An 18,447-nucleotide genomic window follows, 5' to 3' on the forward strand; every position below is an offset into this window, starting at 1 on the left:
GTGTGTTTTGAATTTGACAGCTAATGTATCAAGCCGTTCAGAAGGCGAATTATGATCACTGATTTTTTTTTAGCAACGATTGCGCTCAACTTTTGCGCCTTCTGAACCTACCCATTGAGAGTTAAAATTTGTTTGTATTATTTTATAAAAAAATTATCAAGCTTAAAACAAAATCATATAGACCATGTTTTCAAACTTCAAACAAAACGAAGCAAAATTTAATGATTTTTAATAAAAATTTTCGACCTTTTAATCAGATAAAAAAAAATAAACAAAAGTGGTAAACAATCTCGCTTTGAAATGAGGGTGCTATTGATATGACCGATATTGTACATGCGCGAATATATCACTGATCACCCGAAACGTGCAGTTATGCAGTCATTTTTTTTTCAATGTTTTTCATTTTATATATTTTTCGTTAAGTTTTTATTTAAGTGCGTCTCATATTCCATAAACCATCTAAATTTCATTTCCGAACTATGCAGCAAACTTGATAGAACTGTAAAACGGTTTTCAAATTTCAAAGTTTTTAATCGCAGTTTTTTTATAAATACATATTTCGAGTATTCCTTTTGTAGCCCATCAAATTTTGGTGTAGTAAAGTGTAGCCTTGCATCTTAAACGAAAATAATTAAATAGGAGAATACCTTCAAGAGCGTGCGTAAAAAGAGTTATGAAAAATCAGCGCGATAAATTGTACTCAAATTTAATGGGCTATAGAACTGCATACTTTTAAATCCGATTTAAAATATTGAAGTTTTTATAACAGTTTCTAGAATTCTACTAAATTTGCAACATGGTTAGAAACGTTAATTTATATGTTTATGTTATAATACTTATGAGCCATCCTTAAAAAAAAAAAAATACGAACCATTGTGAATATTCAAAATTCTAAACACTTAGGTTTTTTTATGCGGTACATGCGTTCCTCAGAAAGCCGCATAAAAAAAAATCCGTATAAAAAAGTTCTTTACTTTCATACAAAAACAGGGGATGCGTTCCAGCATTTTCAAAAACCGCATAAATTCAGACAATCCTAATAAAAAATTCTAAAAAACCGCATGGAGTAGTAGTGGAGTAGTCTAGCAAGACAATATTAAGCATAAAAAAAAAACAATTTATTTCTGCACTTCAACATATTCCATGTAAAACTGAACATTAATGAAATAAATAGGTTTTTATCTGTATTTCAACCAAAAACCAAACCAAAAATACCACAATAAATACACGAAGTATGTAAGAATACAAAGGCAAATTAATTACACACTGAAAAAAAGTAATAGAAACTCTAAAAAAAAACATCGCAACTGCCAAAAAATGGTTTGAAAAACCGCATAAATTCAGATACTCCATGTAAAAAATTCTAAAAAACCGCATAAAAAAAATCCAGTGAGACAATACTTGAGAAGGTCATGCGTTCCCCAGAAAGCCGCATAAAAAAAAAATCCGCATAAAAAAGTTCTTTATAAAAAAAAAAAAGTTCTTTTTTTATTTTCATACAAAAACAGGGACTGCATTCCAGCCTTTTCAAAAACCGCATAAATTCAGACAATCCATATAAAGAATTCTAAAAAACCGCATAAAAAATGCAGTGAGACAATATTAAGCAAAAAACAATTTATTTCTGCACTTCAACATATTCCATGTAAAACTGGAAAGATTTTTATTTGTATTTCAACCAAAAACAAAAAAAAAATACCACAATAAATACATGAATTATGTATGAATACAAAGACAAATTAATTATACACTGAAAGTAATAGAAACTCGCAAAAAAAAAAAACAAAATCGCAACTGCCAAAAAATTGTTTGAAAAACCGCATAAATTCAAATCCGCATAAAAATAACGCATAAAAGGAGATCTAAGTATCACAGAAATCGCCATTATACGTAACAAATATAAATTATTTTTAAGAATAACGGTTTTAGAAAATTAAGGAATAACTGACACTTTAGGCTCCTAATTTTAAAGCACAGTTTGCCTCAAAAAGTAAATTAGTCCAAAACAAGTAGCTCTTTAAATCATAAAATGAAGTATTTTTTATTTACAGATTTGTATGCGTAGTTATTTAAAATTACAGTATTTAAAGAAAAGGCTCTGTACTATACTTCTTGGAACCAGCTCAAAACTAACCACATTTGTTCTAGCCCGGAGGTGACCCCTTTTGAACTATCTAGAAACTGTTGTTATATGATCTGTCTCAGAACAATCTAAGCCAGAGTCAGTTCAGAACAAGTTCAAAAGTTCTGCAGAGGGCGACAATTTTCACTACGTAGGACATCGCCATTTAAAAAAAAAAGACAGTTCAAAGCATTTACGTTGGGATAGATGAAGAACCAGTACCGTCCCGTTTTCAGGCTAGCTCGGCGCAAGTTCTGAACCCGTTTGATTTGCTGCAGGGTATTTAGTTCCCCTGCATGGCAGCGTTTGAACTAGCAAACCCAAAAACAAACAAACATTGAAACTGCATACATTTTAAATTTGTTTCAGTATCTTCTTTATAGTTTCAATATGGGAAATATTACAACAAATACATTTTTTCACTTTTCACTTAATACATATGTAAGTCTAGATACTAAAATACATAGAGACTACTTTTGGATGTGTGTATGTATGCATGTTGGGAAGACTGAAATTAACACGACCTACATACATATACTTAGCTAAAAGTGCCTGATCGACTACTATCTCTATAAAGTTAAAAAATAATATACTTATAAAATTATAGAAAGAAAAAAATAAAAAAAGTGAAAAGATCATGATGATTTCCCAGAAGGATATGTACACTGTCACGATATATGTACGTATGTATTTTCCTTTAAGTAAATGTTAACTAATCATAGGACCTACTTAGTTACTATTATAAATGTCTATGTAGATGTTACATTCACTCACACATCTTATCGTCTAGGGTTCCACCACTACTTCTAACTTAACAGAATCGTATATTTAATGTGGCGTTATTACTAGAAAACTATACAATTATCTTTTGATATTTGCTTTACAATTTGTTGTAATAGCCTTATTTGAAATTTTATTGAAAAAACCAAGTTTAGATTGCTTTTCTTTTAAAATATGTACTATACATAGATAAAGTCAATTCCTGTTAAAAGACTAATCGCTATGTATATATTGTATGTGTTTCATTTATAACCGTTTAATAAAGGATTTTTATTCGTTTGATTTATATGAAATTCCTACTAAAACGAGTTGTTTTCAAAACTCGTCTGTCGATTTTATTAAACGAATACAAATTTGGAGTGTGGACATTTTTTGGGCGTTCCTAAAGTAAGACGCAACCACTTGCCGCGACATGACGGTGCCGCCAGTGCTCGCCATCGTGTAGTTCTTCCCGGCACGCCTTCGCCTCGACAACGGGCATTGTCCGAAATTTGCCCATCATTAGCATGAACTATGGGGCGTCGCAAAGCCAGAGGTGTCGTAACGGATACGGTATTCATGCCAATGCTAACTGTTGCTGAACTCGGTTCATCTCCTTCAAAAGCATTACTGTCTAATTGATATTCTGGCCAATTTTTCTGGTTGTCTTCGTTATTTGGAGTTGAATTCATTTTGTCGTTCCGTAAATTCAATTTATGGTAAGTTCCTCGCTTGTTACAATGAACTGCTATCCGATCGCCTATAATAGAATATTTATTTACACACATACATACATACATACATATATTTTTACAAACAACAATGGCAGACGTTTATAAAAAAACCCACCTTCCATAAGTAGATTGTAGGGTGCCAACTTGTGGCATTCCTTAGCCGCTTTAATTACTTCAAACTCAATGCAATATCTGTAAAAATAAAAATTAATAAAATGAAGCGCATTAATATACATATGTACATAAGCGCAAATTGAATACGAAATAAAATTTGTTTGATGACAAGTTGATGAATGTGAGCTCACCTTAACACTTAAATTTTGTTCAAATATGTGGCCAATTAGAATTGAATTTGATATATGCTATATCCTGTACATTTATCCTCATCAGAAACTTCCGAGTTTCCCTGCTACATGTTTCCATTTCCGAGATATTCGTTCAAACAACACTCCTTTTGTTTTTGGTTTAATACACATTTTTACACAGAAATCGCTCAGCAAAGAAAAAGGACAACGCATTCATCCACACCTTTTTAGCGGAAACGGAAATTGTAACTTTTAACAAGTTCTCTTCATTCCCCAGAGGAACACAAGCATAGATGCACACAAACATACATATATGCAGTATGTGTACATATCCATATACATATTTACATGCGTACATGCGTACATGCGTACGACTGAAAAGACGTGCGAAGCTTTTTTAAACCACCGCTTTTTTCTACGACAACAGATTGTGTTAAATAAGCCGCATAAGTTATTTCCGTTGGTTATTTAACAACTTAAGCTTGTGCACGGTGGGCAGGAAGCGAAGATAGGTTGCATAAAAATGTCGACAAAATCTGAAAGCAGGGTTGTATTTGTTGATATCTTAAGGTTTAGAATCCGCTTAAATTGAAATCCTAGCTGCTCCTGTTTCAAAGATATCCACATTTTATATACTTCTGATAGGATATATTTGCAAAAGAGGAAGGCGTACTTAATTAGAGCATATTTATACGAAAAGAAATCTCATACAAATCTGTTCCCCTTTTTTAACTCACTAAAACGGATCAAATCAATGTGAAACATTTTCATTTTTTCCTACCGAAAGAATAATTGATCGAGATTTATTGGGCGCTACCGGTATACAACTTAGATAAAACACCACAATTACCTTTTCTGGAGCGTGAACTTTCTCATTACAAACACTTTCAATATCGCAATATATGTATGTATGTATACAATATTGTATGCTATATAATACGGTAGTAATTTTTTATTAAAGGTTTGTTGCTATAAGCAAGTAGCGCAGGCAAGTCGCACTACGCTTGTGCAAGAAATAAAAATGCTCTAACTTATTCCAACGGTACTCCTCATAATAAGTAAATAAATTCAAAGCTTGTATGAGATTTATTTTGGTATTTATGTACTCTTCTGTCAGGAAATAATGACTATTGTACATCCATAACACAAATGCGATCATAAAGAAAATCGCATGAAAGTATGCGCTTTGTGTGTAGGGCTGCCAGACGTCCCGGTTTTCCCGGACATGTTCCGGTTTTAGACTATTTGTCCCGGTGTCCCGGTCCAACCTTAAAATGTCCCGGGTTTCATTTAAGTGTCCCGGTTTTCGATTTGATTGCACAAATTTTGCTTAAAAATGACTACGCTGAGAGAAAAAACGCGTTGTAATATTAAGAAAAATTTTATGAATTTACTCGGGGAAATAACGCATAGTAAACATGAATATTTTTTATTTGATTATCGTTTTGAAATGTTCGTACTCAAAAACAATACTTTCATACCACGCACACGTGGTGTTGAATCAAACTGAACATTTGGATGCACATTTACATGTCTGGCTGTAGCTGAGTGCACGAAGATGCTTGCCACAATTTGCTAATTTCCAGAGCGTCAGGGTTCAAATCCCATTACAGACAGCATGGAATTTAAATACATATTTTTTTTTAACTTAATTATGAAAAAGCATCCGTTAAGTGCAAAGCGCTTCATTTTAATATTGGCGTATTTCAATTGAATATTTCTATACTAAATACTAAAATTTGTATACTTAAATTATTACGAGTTGGGTTGGTGCTCTTTCATATGCGAATTTTTTTTTTAAATGTAGCACGTTTTGCATAAGCAATAGTTGATGATTAATATAAGTATGTACCTAAATACGTTAAAATTACATGCACAGAGTTTTACAATTATAGCAAAAGCCAGAAGTTTTGAAACAAGCTCACAGCAACGAAACAAATGACTGATATTTTAATGTTACCTTGTATTTATTTATTTTTTTTCGTGAAACCTAGATTACTTATAAGTACCGTGCCGTACAAAATTATTGGCTCGGAGACACTTTCATCTGATCACAATTTCAAATCAGATCTTTTAGAAAAATGTTTAAAATGTAGCTTTTGAGCCAATTAGTAAAGTGCAAGTCTGAAGTTACCAGAAAATTTCGTTGATTTTTTGCAATCATTTATTTTTTGCTGACAGTGTCTTCCACATTCAAAAAAATGTCGAACATAGTTTGTATGGGAGAAACTCTCAGTAAAAACAATACCAAATATATTGCCTCGTTCAAAGCCATGAGCAAAATCGTGAATACATGGTTTTCCGCAAAACAAGCGGATCTTAGTAATTTTGATAAAAATCTTAACGAACTCCGCACAGCTTTGAAAAGTACTGGAATTTCTCAAACTGTCAAAATCCATTTTATCCTTAAACATTTAAAGCAATCTATTTCATTCTTGAATAACGATGGTTTAGGATTATGGTCCGAGCAGGCCGGGAAGTCAGTTCATAGGGAATTCATTAAATTCTGGGATAGATTCAAAATAAATATGATTGATAAACCAACTTTTGTGAGTCGCCTGAAGAAAACTGTAATGACATTTGATAAAATATTTAAATACTAAAATGTGTGACTATATTATATAGTAAGCCAGCAAAAAAAATAAAGGGAAATAAAAAACAAATATAAAAAAATAAAGCAAGAAAAAAATATAAAAAAATAAAATCAAAAAAAGAACAAAGAGGTGCAAAGTAAGTTGCCTCTACGTGGTGCGCCTTGGAAACGATTAAAACCGGCTAAAAACTTACATAAACTTATATTTTCACACAATATATATACACACATTTACTCACACATACATTGTTGAATATTTAATGCACAAGGATGTTTTTCTCTTTCGCAAAAGTCGGTCCTATCATAACTATGTAAAATGTGGATATCTTTAAAACAGGAGCAGCTAGGATTTCAATTCAAAGGGATTCTTAACCTAAAAATATCAACAAATACAACCCTGCTTTCAGTTTTTGTCGACATTTTTATGCAACCTATCTTTGCTTCCTGCCCACCGTGTGTGGGCGACTGTCGATTTGTTTAAAGTCTAACCCCAAAATTCATAAAAAATAAAGAAGATTTTAACTACTTTATAAATCGAAAATTTGTATGAAAACGTCACTTTATAAAGCTCTTTAAACCTATTTTTTATGAATAAGGCCATACGATTAATTTTTGAAGTAAAGTTGATACATACATCTAACTACATATATACATACGTATATGGAGGCTCCTGTTATAATTTTCTTGTTTTATTACCTCCTAAACTGGAAAACAATTTTTAACGCACTTTGATGATAATTTGAGCCACCTTCTGCTCTCTTGGATTCATACCTGCTAGCTTAATGAAAAAATGTATATATTGAAAGCTACAGCAAAGTTAGCTAGCAGCGATGAACGTTGGCGAGTTTGATTGTGCCTCATAAATTTCGTTCGTTTCGCCACTCGCTAAAGGCCCGTTTACATACAACTTTGACGTTGCGTTGGCGTTGGAGTTGGCGTTGGCGTCGCTCGACAGCTGACTATACAGTTTACAGTTAATTTAATGACCAAAGTATTCGCTGCTAAGCGTTCATTGTAGCAAGTACGAGTGTTACTCGCGCTGCTGTCAAAGCGATGCCAAAGTTGTATATAAACGGGCCTTAAGGGTTGCGAATCGAATGCGGCTTTTGTTGTTGTTATTGGCAAAAAATTTACCATATGGACGTTCACTTTACAACACCATTTACATAAATAATAAAATACAGCAAATGAAGCATTATATTAAAGCCAGACTCCTCACCACAGATATTAGCCAACTGCATGCATACATACATACATACATAGGTATGTACACGAGAAATATAAAGAGTTAATCCTACAAATCGTAAATAACATCAACGTAAATTTCATTACTTTAGGTACATACATACATACATATGTAAATGTACATTTTTTATTCATTCTTATCACTCTGTGAGAACGCCGGCTTTTGGCAACAAAGGTATTCCAGTCGAATGATGATACAAATACATATGTATATATGTAACTACAATAAATTGACAATGAGCTCTTAACAATAACGGCTTTGGGTCGGAAACTCTTTTGTTTACTGATATATACACTTGGAGAATTTTTTTTTTTTAATGCAAAAAATGCTAAAACAAAATCCTTACGCCAGATCAATGCTTGAAATTGATTAAGAAACACGATTACTCACCGAGATTATATGACAAGGTTTGATATTTATTCTCGCTTTAAAACACCACTAATTGGTTGAGCGGCTTGGCCTAAGCACGAGTGAAGGGAGTGTGTGTTAAATGTATTATAAACCCACATTTTACCAAAATTTCGCTATTTTACAGAGGTGTAGTCTCTCAAACACCAATTTTTCAGATCAAAATATATATATGTATATGTTAGATATTTATAAATAAATTTGTTTTCGATTGAAACTAGAAATTTTATCGATATTTTCGATTGTTATATATGACGAAAAATATGCGTATTTAGTAGAGCTCTCGATTTTGTCCGCACATTTTCAAACAGCCCGGGTATATGAGCAGCGAGTACTCGCACACTTGTTCAATGCTCATTACTCGAAAATTTTCGAGCATGAGCTCGAGCAATTCGAGTTTTTTCGAGTAATTTGAGCAATGTTTTTTTTATGATATTGACATTTTTGGTAGCAACTTTTTAAATTTTTCAAATTATTGATATATAATGCAAAGATTGTTACATTGGAATTTAATAATATAATTTATTTAACATGAATTAGAAAGCAGCTGCTGACAAATACAATTTACAAATTTTCTTTTGTTTATGAAATTGTTCAAAAACTCGAAAATTTTGAACAAACATTTGCGCAGTTGAGCAATGATCGAGTTTCGAGCTAGTATCGAGCTACTCGCATTGCTCGATACCCGGGTATCTAGAGCTCTAGTATTTAGTAATCAACGCTATTTAAGCTCGGGGAAAATTTCGATCTTTCGGTGTCTGTCACATTACCACATCAGTCGGAGATGGTTAAATAAAGATTAAAAAGAAAAATGTTTTTGCTCCCACACATTTTACAATTTGTATGTACACAGTTAGATGGATTAATTTTTTAGCAACGTCAGTTTAACATTAAACTTGGCTTAGAAATTCACCACAGGTAAACTCGTAGCGAAAAATAATCACAAGCGTAATTCTGGGTGTATTTAAAAGCTTCCATTATGCGAAAAAGTATATGAATGATATTTAAGCTGAGTCGTCATTGTTAAAGAGATATGTACATATGTATCTACATAGCACGTATGCGTACTACACAAGTAAGAGTTGAGTTCGCTTGAAGCGATCAGTTTTGATTTGAGCGTGGCTGCGGAAAGAACATCTTACCGGATCGACAGTTTATATATATGTTAAATAAAAGCCTCGAGAATTCGCGCAAAGTGCTTACGAATAGAATTTATCTAAAACGATATATGTATTTACACACAGATACATATAAGAGATCAATTATATAAATATGCAAAACAAAAATGTAAGCGGCATCTGAAATTTAAAGTTATTAACAACGGCGGAACCGCAAGTAATTAAATCACAATATTCTGACTACATCATCTAATCAATTCTAAAAGAAAGTGAAATGTTGTGGTTGAAATACAGAGATCCAAATATTTCAAACATATCGACAAAAATAACTGTATCTAGTCAAATATAGACCAAAATGTATTTGAATTACAAAAAAAAAAAAACAAAAAACCATAATTGGTTAGAAAAATTTAATAAACTTTGTAATACACATTCATGCGCAAATTTTGCTGTATATGAGTACATCCCAGTGGAGAAATGTAATGTATAGTAATCAAAAATGCATTTTTTCCCCAAGGGCAATGTCCTAGGAAAAGTGGGGCATTCAATTTTGCATTATCTAGTATCGAGAAATGAACGTGATTTAATATGAAATTTTTGGGACTTTTTGAATACATTAGAATGCTGATTAGATATTAAACAGAAATTCGATATAAAACTCATAGGAAATAATACATCAGATTATTTATCACGCATGGAATGCATTACTATTTTTCCCACTGGGATGTACATATTTAATTGTACACACACACATATACAAATAAATACGACTTAATTGATGGCACACAAAATGAACTGAATAAGAAAATATTGTATGTGCATAGATATGTTTGTATATAGTGGCTCAATTGAAAGTGAAGAAAACAATTAACGCACTACTGGTAACCGCCGAAAAATTCAAGATTCCGAATTAAATCCGCTCCCTACATCTCCTCTACAGATGTATTTTATTTGAAGACCAGTGTATACATTTGTATGTACATATGTATGAATGAATAAGGTCATACCTAGGAATGCTGATGCCAAAAAAAATATATTTAAGCTGCGGACACCGCGTGCCCTGCTTAATAAATAAACATTAAAAACTCAAATGCCTGAGGGCAGAAAACATCGATAAATAAGTACATACATACTTTTGTACATATGTATGTATGTATGTAACATGTAGATATAATGACGCGAAAGCAATTAAAAATTTGTGCTGCAGTTGGAGCAGCGGCAACGCGACCGCATAATACTCGTCAAACAAGCTGTGAACGTGCAAATAAAATATTCGCCGGCGTTTCATTGACATCTATAATGAATTCATTTTACTGGCAGTTGATGCTGGTGTTGGTGGTTAGCTGTGATATGTGCAAATCAAATGAATATCCAGTGACAAGCAGCAAAGCTGTAACTGCAACTGCAACTGCAACTGACAGCGGTGAAATTGGCGGCGAAATCACAATTGATACCACAAATCTACTCGACCCATATACAGGCGGGAAGGAGGAGGACTCCATAGGGGAATATCTCAAGAGTGAAAAGGAAAAATTGTTGGGCAGCAACCTTATCAGAAATGCCACAATCGAAAACGTAACAGAAGAATGCCGCACGCACTGCAACCTACAAGTAAGTTTGCCACTTTACATAGTGCATTATTGCAACGAAAATTCGAGTAATCAGCAATTAAAAAACAATATTTAAAGTAAATTGCATCGCGTACTTTTTCTAAAACCGGTTGCTTAATGAGACGTTTTTTGTAGCTTAGTACGTACATATTGCATTTGAATGCCGTCAGTTTTACGAACTAAACCGACTGTAATTAGTTATCATAGTAATATGCATATGTTTACCGCAAAAAGAGTTGCAAAATTTGATTTACGATTGGAAAATTTGTTTGTTTTGTGTCTGAGCAAAGCTGCAATGTCCAGCAAAAAAATAAAAATAAATTTTGTTTACGATCCAAAAAGTCGCACGCATACACATAGGCGTGCATAGGTAAATAAAATCACGTGATTTATGGACCAACACATTTTTTATTCAACTGCCCTTTCTTTAGAGATAATTAGCTGACAATATAATTGCGCTTAATTGTTTACTTAAATTAACAGCTAATTAGTGGCTTCTACATTCCTAAACTAAGCGACCGTCGGTCGTGCCGTATGCTTGTGCACGTGCTGGAATTATTTAAATTTGTGTGTGTGCACTGTAATTCATACTACATAAATACATATGTACGTATGTACATATGTGCTTAGTATTCGTTCACAAGAGCCCACGTCTTCTTCGCCAATTAAAACAGTCAAACCACATATGTGTACACACATACATACATATGTATTAGGAATGTTAATCCCGGGATCCCGGCATTTTTTAGGCCACGAAAATCCCGGGATTTGTTGGATTTGTAAATTGCACTGATGGAAATAATAGAAACTCCTTTCCTTGACCAGTATTGGCTATATTTTTTTTTATTTAATAAGTAATAATTTTTTTTTTATAAATGTCTAAATCATTATACATATAAAACCGAGCGATAGTAAATTTTGCACACAAAAATCAATATATTCGCGAAACTATGGGCCAAATATAGTAAAATTGCGTTTTTAGTTTTTACTTTGACGTCAGTAATTCAAAAATGATTTAAAAAATTCAGTGAAATGCGCTTAGAGAAGACGAAGTTCTGTAGAATTTAATCAGATTAAATTTTTTTGCTGCATAAGGACTGGTAAGTATTGAAAATGTCCTTTTAAAATTGTATCCTTGAAATTTCGCAATATCTGTATTTGAAAAAATTATATGTTAAGGACTCATATAAACTCGATAACATTCTCGAATTTCGTCCTTCTAACTTTATCAACTTAAAAAATTACCTATTAGTCTTTGTGAATCCAAAAAAAATTAATTTTTTTAACTTCTAAAGAAATTTCCTTTTTCATTTGGTTCCCATGTTTTTATTAAAATAAATCGTGACGTCAGAGAGAAAAAATAAAAACGCCACTTTAAATAAAAAAATTAGGTTTCAAACCCATTTATTTATTATTTATTTTATGGTAGCAGAGATAGAAGCAATTTTTCGCGATTTAAGTTGTTGGAAAGTAATGAATATCTAAATCCCGGGTCTAATCCCGGGTCTCGAGATTGTGATAACGACATTCCGAAAATCCCGGAATCGTAGAAAGCGAAAAAATTAACATCCCTAATATGTATGTACGTATTAATACAGTGCCAGCAATGTGTGCAACAGTAGCCACACTTCGCCACAATTACCATGAGGACAGCACTGCTTCTGTTAGAATTTGGAGCACATCTTCATTGGATAGCATCCGTCGTTATATATGTACATACATACATATGTATGTTGTGTGCATACGAACACTCACATGTAATAGCCTAGATACGTGTTAGATATTACATACTTAAATATGTACATATGGATGTGTTTATGTACTATATGTACATATGCATAAGTACCTTTGGCTGTATTTACTTTTCTACAACCGTGAAAACCCGATTAGACATAGCCGTTTAAGTATGCATATGTACAAATGTATGTATGCGCGAGTAAGTGATCTCGGCATTATTAATCGGAGGAGCTGCATTTGTGACTAACGATGAGGAGTACACTTACTTGCAAGGTTACGAAGAAGACAAATTTTTTGTCGTGTGCGCATACATATGTGCATATGTATGTATGTACATGCATATGTGCCAAGACATTTCTTTTCTTTTGTTGACATATCACTTGATACCCTCTATTGTGGGCATTTATGTGCACTAATTCTATTATTGTTGTCACATCAACGTCATATGCAGCTTTGTACATATGTACATATAATCATGTATTCTAAATACATATGTATGTATGTATTGACATACAATGTTAATCCGATATTCCTAATAGGGCTCTTTTACACGATATGTATTTGCATATGTAAACTTCATAGTGGCCTTAAAACTTTTTTGCCATGGTTGGATTCTAAATGAATATTTATAGTTGACTCAGCTTTTTCTGATAAAATAAAGAAATATCCAAAATATTGTACGTGACTTAAAAATAATAATACCGGAATGAAGAAATTTTAGGTATTGAAATTTCTGATTACAACTGCTTTTATTAATGAACAGACATAGACACTTGCAATTAATTTCATGGAAATAACAACTCATTGCATTGAAATAAAAAAGTTTCTCATGATTTAAACTTTTATACTTCAAATGTAAATCATAGTTATTAAATCTTTGTGTTACATATTTAAATATGAACATACATACATAATTAACTAACTTTTTTAAATAATTATAATAGTAATGATCTAAGAAAAAAGTTCAATCTAGAACTTTTAAGGCTATGTACCTTATTTAAGTATTAGTTCGTGCTCATAGTAGAAAGGCGTAAATCAAATACGCTTCATCATACTATTGATAGAACTGAAATATGTACATATGTATATGCAAGAATACATGCATTCGAGTCCTTCAAGTAGAAGGTACTACAGTCGCCCTTTTTAACCAAGTTGCAAAGAAACAAAACACCAGAATGGATAACGAATTACATGTAAGTCAACAAAGCAAACTCAATAATAACCCTGCAGAATATCCGACTAGCTCAGAATTAGCGTAAGACCTCTTGCCGGCGGCACTAGTTCTATAGCTCAATACCCAAGCAAGCAATGCATTCAATGCCGAGAGGCGAACGCTGTTAAGAAAAAGACCTTTTTCACAACATTTTTTGCGATGTTGCTTTGACCAGGGCTTGAACCCAGGCCACAACTACACCACAGCGGCCGCCTCAACAATTTAAATTCATTAAATCTGAAAAAACTCACAACTGCCTCCACCGCGATTTGAACTACTAGCAACTAATGAGGCTTGAGTCAGAGGTCTTCTCGCTGAGCTACTTTCATATTGTGCGAGAAGTGAGAATTTGTACACTTACAACGCCATTTTCAACTGTCCCGCTCTGCGTCCGTTTTGTCTAGTTCAGAGATAGTTATGAAATATGTAGTTCGGAACTAGCGCTTTGTTCTAAATTTTACTGCAGGGACATAACTACATACATATGAACATATATCCATACATATGAACATAACATATATATATGTAGGTATATAGTATACTCGAGTTGGCCAATTCGGTTAAGCGTTATGCGAACTAATCCGTAGGGTTGCTTGCGAAGCAAAAAAAACTATGCAATTGTGAATGGCATCTTTTTAAATAGATAAAAAAAGTACGTGTATGTATGTACATATGTACATGTTTAAAAAGTTAAGTCGGAATTTGTTTCCTCTCACCCCCAAGGATTGTTCTAAGCCGAAAAAAATATACCCCTATTTTTTATTTGTTGGTTAAATAAACAACTATTATTACTATTATTGGCAATCTCCTAAAGGGTAACAGAGTTTTCCGATCGAAAAACATTGATTTTCAAGAATTCTAGACCATTTCTACGAAAAGTTGTTATTGACCCATATATGTAAAACACATGGAAAACTTTGAGCGCTTTGTGCGACCTCTAAATATTTTTTGATTTCATAAAGAAAAAATAGGGGTATACTTTTTTCGATATAGAATAATCCTAGGGGGTAAGAGCATTAAAATTCCGAATTTACTTATTTTGGACCACTTTAATGTATGTACATATGAAGGGGTTAGAATCAAAAGGATCTATGTAGGTCTGAAATTGTTTTGAGATAATTGAAGTTAAAGTTGATTACTTATTGTAAATTCTGGGTAAATTCATTTGAAATGATCATTGCCCGGCCAATAGATGGCACTACAATGTCCGAAATGACTTGGCCCTCTTTGTCACCAAATAAACACTGTATTTAACTATACAAATATGGGTAGAACTTATATTTTCAAAAAATGTCACTTAGACCCTAATGATTCCCCTTCATATATATTAGCAAAATTTTCTGTACCAATTTGCCCTATATGCAAGGGTATTGCAAATTTATGCGCATAACGGTTGTTTGTAACAGCCTTACAAATTTGAGATAGATACTAAAATGCTCAGAATCAAAAGATAAATCAATTCTCCTATATCCCTCAGTCCGCCCGCCCGTTCTTCCATGGACACGGTGGCTGTATTTCTGTAAACATTCCAGATAATCCCGCCTTACAGGCGGAATAAACGGAACGCGTTTTGGATATAAGTACTATAGCATTGTATTCGGTTGTTGTACCTAATAAATAAACGTAAAGATTTGTTCCAAACGTTCAGAATGGATAAAGAAATCCAGCCGGTAGCTGCCGTATAAAAATATATACCTCAACAAAATATCGTTAAGTAAATAGATTGCTTTTAGATCAAGGCAGGGTCGTATTGAAATTTGCGGTATTTTAGTAACTAAGTTTGGTTCAAGTTCCAAGTTTTTTTTTTTTAAGATTTAATAATTACACTATACAGCACTTGGCAGGGTATTGGGACGAAATCAACTCTTTTATAATTTCTCCGTTTTTCGAAGTTAGCCCCCGAAATCGAGATATGGGCCTTCGAAGTTCGAAATTGGACCTTTGGTAAAAAAATATTTTTAATTATTGTATGTGCCTTTTGCTCTTATTAAAACGGTATATAACTTTTTTGTGCAAACTTATATTCCAGGTGCTATAAGGGGTCGAAGATCAGATTTTCGAAAAGTTAAAAACCTTATATTTCAAAAAATTTTGAACTAATTTTTCAGTGTTATAAGGGACCTGTAATATAAGTTTGCACAAAAACTAGCTTTTTTCTCTTTCGTTATTTACATGCAATACTAAAAAATTATTTTTACCAAAGGTCCAATTTCGAACTTCGGAGGCACATATCTCGATTTCGGAGGCTAACTTCGAAAAACGGAGAAATTACTTTTTTACCTGTGACTCAATCTCTTGGAAAAAATTGGTGTGGTCCAATACCCAGAGAAAAAGGTCATTTTGCCGTATAGTGTTATTTTAATCTTACATTTATAAAGTCATACCCCAGCCTTTTTCGAAATCGCTTAGTTTAGGAACTACATATTTCAATTCTAGGCATTCAAATTTGCACTTTCACTGTACCAGTAAGGAGGCTTTCAGTATGTTTCATAACAGCAAATATCTTCAATTTTAACGGCATCAGTTTACAAATCGTATGACTACTTGTGTAAAACTGGGAGGGATGAAGGACTACATTTGGTTTCCAGTTTGCATTTGTATATGTTTAAAGTGCTGAGTGCAGTTTTTATGGCGATTCAAAGCTAGTCTATTTGTTGTGCTATAGTTATATTAAACCTACTTGATAGATTAATAAAAATTTAGAGTATTCAGTTCATCGAACATCTCTATATAAAATTATTTTTTTTTTTGTAAATTTTCAAAGGCACCTGAGTTCTTAAATGAATACGGACTACAGTGTGGAAAGAAAGGCGAAAATCGCATGTGCTTCAAGTCGAGGGTAAGTAGAAAACATTAATTAAGCGGAAACTTTACACGCTTTTATATTTTCATACATACAACTATGCATATGTTAAGTATGTATGTACATAAATAAAATAAGCGCTTGGTAGAAACCCTAAAACCATAAAACCTAAATATACTTCCGAATTTACACATACAAAGACTGGGAGCAGCACCCCACCCACTCTCACTCACCAAAGCGTTCAATCACTTTGCAACCAAATGTATTGTAGTACCACAAATCAATATCCGACACAACCTGATATCGCACCACATACATACATGTACATACATACATATGCATATCCGTACCTTCACTCTCTCTGCACGTAATAAAGAAAAGGTAGGAGTTTGTTGTATTTTCCTCTTTATTTTGTTGACTCACTAGACGTTTAAGCTTGCAACCTCACCTGGAAGCGCTTTTATGCACACATACACATATGTACATATGTATATATGTATATATTAGATATGGCCAAGTATATTTATGCATGCGTCTTTGAAAGTGGTGTATTTGTAAATTTATAGTAAATACCGATTCTTACAGTGCATAAAAGGTTGCGAACAATGGAGAGTAGCACTTGCAAACTCAGATACTTGCCAGGAAACATGTGTAAGTATTTGTACGATATGTCGCTTGCGAGCTTCTGAACTTATTAGGCTTCGGATATTTTTCCCACGCTTATAAATACTTGTTTTGCTTATCAGATTTCAACGCAATTACATTGGCTTGACCTACCGTGCATATATGCTTGCGAAATGGGTCAAAGGCATTATTGGGACCGTCAAAAACGAATTGCAGAGTCTGCAATACAACTCGAAAGACCCTTTATAATAGTATCCAATAACACCGATACGTTGAAGTTACTATGGAATATTGTATTACCTGAATATTTATTCGCAAATTATCAATTTAGTATTCACATACAATACCAATATGTTATGGAGAATGTAACCGAGGAGCTACAACCATGGAGAAATTTGGCCAATTATGATTGTAGCCAGAATTTTGTCTGCGAATTGTTCGATGAGTTGGTTCCCTTCGCCGTTTATAAGGTAACTTGAATAAATAAATCAGGGACGTGAACCGGTTTTGAACCGGAAAACCGCTCTTTTCTATTAGTTAACTGAACCATTAACCGAACCGAAATTTTCCACAAATGTTTGATCCGAACCGAAAACCGAACCACTTTCTATAAAGATTGAAAGTTTCGTTTCAACCAATTTTCAATAGATAAATGTACCCACTTTTTTTCCTTTTTGGTAAACATGGTAATACCCATAATGTTTGTTTACCATGTGACAATATCAAATGTAAAAGCAACCCATCTCATTTGACAGACACTTGACCCTTAACCTTGCGCGTTGTTGCACTTGACACCTGACACTTAAACTTGCGCGTAATTTTTTTGTTTTTCGAACCGTTGAACCGAACCGAAACCCCGGTTCAAAGACCAAAAAAACCGCTTTGACGAACCAATCCAAAAGTGCAAAAACGGTTCGAACCGCTGAACCGAACCAAACAAATGTTTCATCCGGTTAACGTCCCTGAAATAAATAACTAACAAACCATCATGTAAATTAATGAGAGACTTTTAATTGTTTCAGTTTCGATTCAAATTGGATTTAGGTGAATTCGCAAATCAAGCTTTACATTCGCCCCCAACGGAAGCGTTTAGAACTGTAGCTGGAGGTGTTCCGCTTTCCACGCCGGTAATCAAAGAAGTTTTTGCCTTGGATCATTCTCACATAAGCATAGCT

At 33.3% G+C, this 18,447-nt stretch overlaps 2 protein-coding genes across 3 annotated transcripts in view; one reads left to right on the forward strand and one right to left on the reverse strand.

Moving 5' to 3' along the window:
• Positions 1–3,175: 3,175 nt before the first annotated feature.
• The window catches only part of LOC118748412 (somatomedin-B and thrombospondin type-1 domain-containing protein), a 311,093-nt gene continuing 295,821 nt past the window's right edge, over positions 3,176–18,447 (reverse strand). For both annotated transcript variants that reach the window (XM_036482800.1, XM_036482799.1), the window contains exons 5-6: positions 3,731–3,807; positions 3,176–3,641 (exon numbers count right to left, since the gene is read on the reverse strand). In XM_036482800.1, the coding sequence (XP_036338693.1) occupies positions 3,241–3,641; positions 3,731–3,807 (478 nt within the window). In that variant the 3' untranslated portion in view covers positions 3,176–3,240. The remainder of the gene's footprint in view (positions 3,642–3,730; positions 3,808–18,447) is intronic.
• Positions 9,270–18,447, forward strand: part of LOC118748403 (protein sevenless) — a 36,865-nt gene continuing 27,687 nt past the window's right edge. The window contains 6 exon segments of the mRNA XM_036482776.1: positions 9,270–9,397; positions 10,226–10,896; positions 16,610–16,684; positions 17,234–17,299; positions 17,395–17,742; positions 18,295–18,435. Coding sequence (XP_036338669.1) covers positions 10,459–10,896; positions 16,610–16,684; positions 17,234–17,299; positions 17,395–17,742; positions 18,295–18,435 — 1,068 coding nt within the window. The 5' untranslated portion in view covers positions 9,270–9,397; positions 10,226–10,458.

This window comes from Rhagoletis pomonella, unplaced genomic scaffold (assembly GCF_013731165.1).
Source record: "Rhagoletis pomonella isolate Grant_MI unplaced genomic scaffold, Rhpom_1.0 Rhpom_scaffold_00013, whole genome shotgun sequence".
In the NCBI taxonomy this organism is placed as follows: domain Eukaryota; kingdom Metazoa; phylum Arthropoda; class Insecta; order Diptera; family Tephritidae; genus Rhagoletis; species Rhagoletis pomonella.